The 6,663-nt window shown below is 45.1% G+C and overlaps 1 protein-coding gene across 1 annotated transcript; it reads left to right on the plus strand.

Moving 5' to 3' along the window:
- Window positions 1-1,382: 1,382 nt before the first annotated feature.
- Window positions 1,383-5,879, plus strand: LOC121601111 (the record flags this gene model as incomplete). The annotated part of the gene is made up of 2 exons (XM_041929927.1): window positions 1,383-1,839; window positions 3,042-5,879. Coding segments are annotated over exons 1-2 (3,295 nt in total), but the record flags the coding sequence as incomplete, so codon positions are not given.
- Window positions 5,880-6,663: the final 784 nt, after the last annotated feature.

Genomic DNA, 6,663 nt, shown 5'->3' on the forward strand with positions numbered 1-6,663 from the left:
CGCTGTACGTCCACATTGATCCACACTCTTTCTCTACCATCACCACCCACACACCTGTTAGACAATGAAATGTTTCACTGCCGCTTATGTGTTTTCCTCAAATATTGTGCAGTTTATGCATAGTTTGGTATTATCATTATTAAAATTATAATTCCTACCAACCAAATAATGATTTTGTAAATTTTTCGCACTACGTAAAATAAAATGCATTAGGCGAACTGAGATAAATAAAAACAGTTTAAGGAGAAAGGTGGGTGTGTCAAACATTCCTTGTTTTCTATTATTTCATTCAATATTCTACGGTTTCATTGCATACAACCTCTGTCCATGACTTTTATTTGTTTGTTTTGATCTTCGTCGGTTCTGTAGGTTAAAAAAAACCCTTTTAAAGAAAGCAGCTATTGTGCTTGATAAGGTTTATTTTTTACCTCATTCATCTCAATTCATCATATGGAACATATATTTATTATTTCAACATTAAATAGTACTTGGTATCGAAAAAAACATTCTCGACAATCTCTTCTTAGTACCTTCTCATTGAATTATCCACTTGTTAAACTATCGCCAGCATCACAGAAATTGTTGAATTTTATTACAACGATAGTGGATTTACGCACACGTTAAATATCATGTGGCATGTGAAGTGGAAAATCAATGAAACCTGCGACCTAGGCAATTTGCTTGCTTTGTTCTTTTCAGCTTTAATTGAATCACATTTATAATTTGGTTTGGTCGCTGAACAATGGGTAGATAGTTGTAAGTAAACAAAGTTTTATTGTTATCCTGGATTGCTCACTGGATTAATAGCTACTCATTTTCTTATCAAATTGGGAAATTAAATTATTGCTATAAGAATATGACCGAAATTTTTACTTCCAAAGCGATTATCTTTTCAAGGGATGCTATCGATTTCAATAATAATTACTTCTGTTGCCATGAAAATTATTTCCAATAAGAATGTGTCAGGGAGTTACAGCAAGTAGAAATATTGTTTTGAGTGCCACTATCGAAACCTTGTTCACATAGTTTTATCGCGTTTGGTTATGGCTGATATATGATTTATGTGTGTTCTTCTTTGCTAGTTTTTTTCTTTCTCCTGTATACTACTAGTTTCTTCTTGTGTCTTTGCTTGTATTTCATCTTTCTGCGATCAAAACATCATGGAAATGGATTCACTCACGTCGTGCGTGCTGCAAGAAGCCAGCGAGAGGATCATTAGAGCGAGATATTCTACACCCCCACTTGAGACAGTGGAAGAGTGCAAGAAGCGAAAGCAACGGCTAAGATCGGCACTCTTCCGTTATCGCAAGCGTTCGAGACTTCCTGCTCCGGACGAAACGGCTGCTTCGAGGAAAAGGCGACTAGGCCGGCAACGGGTAGCAATGTATCGATGTATTCAGTTGAATGCTGCACCATTGGATACGGTGATGGCAACATCCGTTCCAGCGCAACCAACAGCTCCATCGCCACCGCCAGTGCAGCAGCCTGTTCACCATTCACAGCCATTCCCGGACGATATTCAGCTTCGGTTGGACACGGAAACAACACAGCAGCGACGGCTTATTAATCAAAATGGCAGCGAAATATTGCGTATTGGGCAAGGGTATTACACGGTCTACAATCACCCGCAAAGGCATCGTTTGGGTCCATTAAAGAACTGTTCTCACTGTACTGCACCCAAGTGGCCAGGCGAGGCTCCTACGGTATGCTGCAACAGTGGTCAGGTTGAGCTGCGACCGTTCGATCATCCTCCAGCAGAACTTCAGCAGTTTTTCAATAGTCCCTCTTTCATCAAAGACATTCGCAAATATAATAACGCTTTTGCATTCACGTCCATGGGTGCGTCAACCAAAAGAAATGATCCCGTACAGCAGGATGAAGCTGTTACGCGTGGTGGAGTGTACAACTACCGCATCCAGGGAGCACTTTGCCACCGCATGGGCTCCCTTATTAATCAGCCGGGGTTTGCTCCATCGTTTGCTCAATTATACTTTTATGATGCGACCGATGAAGAACAATGCAACGCAATGCTCAATACAAGAATGTTGTTCTGTGCCGGATTGGAAGGAACTATCATTTCAACGTTGCAGCGTGTGATTACCGAACAAAACCCACTGGCTAGAACATTCATGCATGCTTACGAGAGAATGTCGATAAGCGAAGGTGAAAACATTAGACTTGTTTTGCATTCTCAGATCAAAAGCGTTGACCAGCGTCCTTACAACCGACCAAAGGTAGCCGAGATAGGAAGTCTCTTTGTTGAAGGGCAAACTGTACCAACGCGAGATTTGATCGTGCAAACCCATGCTAATGGGTCATTGACAAGAGTATTTGAACAAAACCAGCTCTTTGATGCCATGCAATATCCTTTGTTTCATCCCTATGGCGAGTTGGGTTGGACGTTTGGGCTTCCAAAGACATGTCGGCGCTCAACGTTGCATACCGATGCACAGGATGCAGTCCCGGAAATGTCTCATCGACAAATCACACCACGAGAGTACGCGGCTTATCGGCTATGCTGGCGGCCAAACGACAACACACTGTTCCACCGGGGTGGACTCCTTTTCCAGCAGTACTGTGTCGATCAGTTTTGTAAGGTGGAAGCGCAACGTTTGCTGTTTCAACGCAAACACCAACAACAATTTCGTGCTGAACTGTACCAAGGAATCTGGGACGTTGCTACCAGCAATCAGTTGACGTCAAATGCCAATCCACAACATTTGCCGCCACTTGTGAATAATCCAACAATGGACCACTCCACCACCACCACCACCACCACCACCACCACCACCACCACCACCACCACCACCACCACACCACACCACACACACACAACAACAACAACAACACAACAACAACACACAACAATAACAACCATAGTCCTTCACTTCAAACCACGGGGACCAGAGTGATTTTATCCCCATCATTTGTTGGCAGTGACCGGTACATGCGAGCACAGTACCAGGACGCTATGGCAATCATTCGGGCCTGCGGAAAACCAGACCTGTTTCTAACCATTGTCTGTAATCCCAAATGGCCAGAAATTACCGAAAATCTGTTTGACGGCCAAAACGCGTCCGATCGCCCGGATCTCACTGCCCGAGTGTTTCACTTAAAGCTGAACGCGATTTTGGCCGACTTGCAGAAAGGTGTACTTGGCGTGGAGGTTGGTAGAATGTACGTTATTGAGTTTCAGAAGCGTGGGCTGCCTCATGCCCATCTATTACTCATTTTGGGAGACAATGACAAACCCCGTACGCCAGAAGACTTTGATAAGTTTGTTTCAGCGGAAATTCCAGATCCGGCCAACGAGCAGCTTTACCAAACTGTGATAGAATGCATGATGCATGGACCGTGTGGAGAAAATAGTCCACACTCACCGTGCATGACGGAAGGAGTCTGTTCAAAGAACTTCCCAAAATCGTTTTGTGAGCGCACGCACGTCGCTGAAAATGGTTATCCAGCATACCGTCGAAAAATCGATGAACGCACCGTGACGTTGGACGGAGTAACGCTGGATAATCGGCACGTTGTACCGTATAACCCGTGGCTAGTTCATAAGTTTAATTGCCACATAAATGTTGAGATATGCACCTCAATCACCGGTGTCATGTACCTATACAAGTACATTTACCAGGGAAACGATAGGGCAACTATATTTTTTGGATCCGCTGCGGATGAAATTAACTATTATTTAAATGCACGATTTGTCTCGGCATGTGAAGCCTGCTGGAGGATAATGCGCTTCGTGGTACAGGCAAAATCTCACACGGTGATTGCTCTACCGATCCATCTTCTGCATCAGCAAAGTGTCCTTTTCAGGCCGGGTGATTCGATTGAAGAGGTATTGGAACGTGGTAAAAATACCATGCTTACAAGCTTTTTTGATTTAGCTGCCCATGATGATTTTGCACGGACACTGCTGTACCACGAAGTTCCGATGCACTATCGATACAGTAAACCGACAATCTCTCAACGACAGCCGTGGCACAGTGGTACAGGTAAACAGTGGGTACGACGCATTCGCAACGATAAAAAGATCAGCGGCAGGATGGTCTACTGTAGTATTACAGATATGGAGCGGTATTGCCTGCGGCTTCTGCTTTGCTATCGGAAAGGGCCTACCTCATTTCAGGATTTGCGCACAGTCCGTGGAACAGTATGTGCCACCTACCAACTAGCTGCGGCCATGGAGGGTCTATTAGAAGATGACTCTGTGTGGGATCAGACTCTACGAGAAGCGGCGTCGTTTGAAATGCCACGGCAGCTACGAAACATGTTTGGCATGCTCTTAATGGTTGGACAACTGCAAAACCCGCGGCTTTTGTGGGACAAGTATGCGGACGAGTGCAGCAAAGACTTTCGTTGCTTACATCGGGACCGTCAGTACACAGCAGACGATCGATTGCTTTGGCGTGATGTCGAACATTTCCAAGCACTCTGTGAGATCGATCGCTATTTGCGCGGTGCAACTCCAGCCAAAAGCTTATCGTGCTATGCGGGAATGCCACAGCTTTCCGAGTATGGTCACGTTCAGGCCTGGTATCCTTTACGGGGGGACAGTACGCGAACGCGAAACCCATTGATTGACGCAGAACGTCAGTACCCAGTTGGCGATCTCAACGCTATACTTGCCACCGTGCACCTGCTGAACGCAGATCAGCGAGCAGTGTACGATCAACTGACGGTGGCTGTTGATAACACCAACACCTACAATAGTAATCGACTCTTTTTTCTTGACGGTCCTGGCGGAACTGGTAAATCGTATCTGCTAGAAAAAATACTTGCCTACACACGTCGTCAGGGAAAAATTGCGCTTGCGACTGCAACGAGCGGAATCGCTGCACTTCTGCTCAGTGGTGGAAAAACTGTGCACTCTACCTTCAAGCTGCCGCTTGATCTTGACCACTGTAGTACTTGCTCTATTCCCATGCAATCCAAGCTTGCCGAGTTGATGCGCGAGACTAAAATAATTGTATGGGATGAAGCTCCGATGGCCAGTCGCTACGCACTCGAGGCCATCGATCGCACCCTACAGGACATTACCGGTGTGCAGCAACCTTTTGGTGGAAAAGTTGTTCTACTCTCCGGTGATTTTCGCCAACTCCTTCCTATCGTACACAGGGGAACGGAAGCTCAGATCATTGACCAGTGCATAAAGCGGAGTGTATTGTGGTCACAATTCACTACGCTTCGACTGGGTGTCAACATGCGCGTTCGCGCTGCTCCAAACGTTACCCGTGAAAACGAGTTACAACAATTTGCCGATTTCTTGCTGCAGATTGGTGAAGGTGATCACGATATCTGCCCCGGACTGGATTCATCTTTTGCGAAGCTACCGCCAGACATGGTATTACCCCATTCGGACCAACCACAGGACGGGGTGCGTTCGTTGATCTCCAAAGTCTACCCGGAGCTGGATCGTTTCTATCGGGAGCCGGATTATTTTGCCGGTCGATCAATTTTATCGCCATGCAACGACCATGTAATGGCCATTAACTATGTTGTGCTGAACGAGATACCTGAGCCGCTGATGGAATATCGTTCCATAGACACGCTGGTGAATTTGGAAGAGCAGGAGAGTCTGCAGCTGCCACCCGAGTTCCTGAATTCACTCAACATCAGTGGCATTCCTCAACACCATCTGCGGCTAAAAAAATACGCACCTGTTCTACTATTGCGTAATCTAAGCTCAGACATAGGACTGTGCAACGGCACTCGTTTGCAGATTGTGGAGATGAAGGCGAACTGCATTCATGCCCGCATACTTACAGGCAAGCGGCAGGGCGATGATGTTTTGCTACCTCGAATGAACTGCGATAGCAACGGCTACGGCTTACCGTTCCAGATTCGTCGCAAACAGTTTCCGATACAGTTATGTCATGCAATGACCATTCATAAATCCCAAGGCCAAACGCTGCATCATTTGGGTCTTTATCTACCCAGACATGTGTTCGCTCACGGCCAGTTGTATGTTGCGTTGTCTCGCGTAACGTCAAAATCAAGTACAACAATACTCATCACCAATCAAGAACGGCAAAACGGTGATGGTGTGGCCACTAAAAATATTGTCTATAAAGAAGTGGTTAAAAGTTGAATGCTTTGAGCTTGTACATGGTTTATCCTTTTTCGTTCTCCTTTTAATTGGCTACATCGGTAGATTTCATTTGTTTTCGCAAAATTTGGAGACAACAACACCGCCGTGTCTGCATATTTCACCTGCGTATCACCGGCATTAATGCCAACAGTTGATAATGCCGCCACTGCCAAACACTTGAGCAGGACGAAAGAATTAAACGTCAAGTGCTTATCCAATACCCTTTTATGATAGGTACCAGGAAAAGTCCAGTACCATCTACCTAGTATAGGCAAGCAACGGGGTACTTGCATACTTGGAGTTTTACTCGAAAAGTACAAGTGTAAGATGTTGGATCATTTTGAAGCAAAGCCTGTAGTTGGAATTGTTCTCATGACGTTTAGTCAAACTATGAACCTTTAGCTCATCTTGTCTTGTCAGGATTGTCATTCATTTTGCTCATATTTTCCGCTACACGTGATGCACGACAATGCAATGTTAAGGTTACTATGAGCTAACACTTTGCTGGGTAAAAACAAACACATATGGTTGAACGATTGTTTTTGTTCTTGTTTTGTTTATTGTCA

The sequence above is a fragment of the Anopheles merus genome, unplaced genomic scaffold, assembly GCF_017562075.2.
Source record: "Anopheles merus strain MAF unplaced genomic scaffold, AmerM5.1 LNR4000028, whole genome shotgun sequence".
Classification (NCBI taxonomy): domain Eukaryota; kingdom Metazoa; phylum Arthropoda; class Insecta; order Diptera; family Culicidae; genus Anopheles; species Anopheles merus.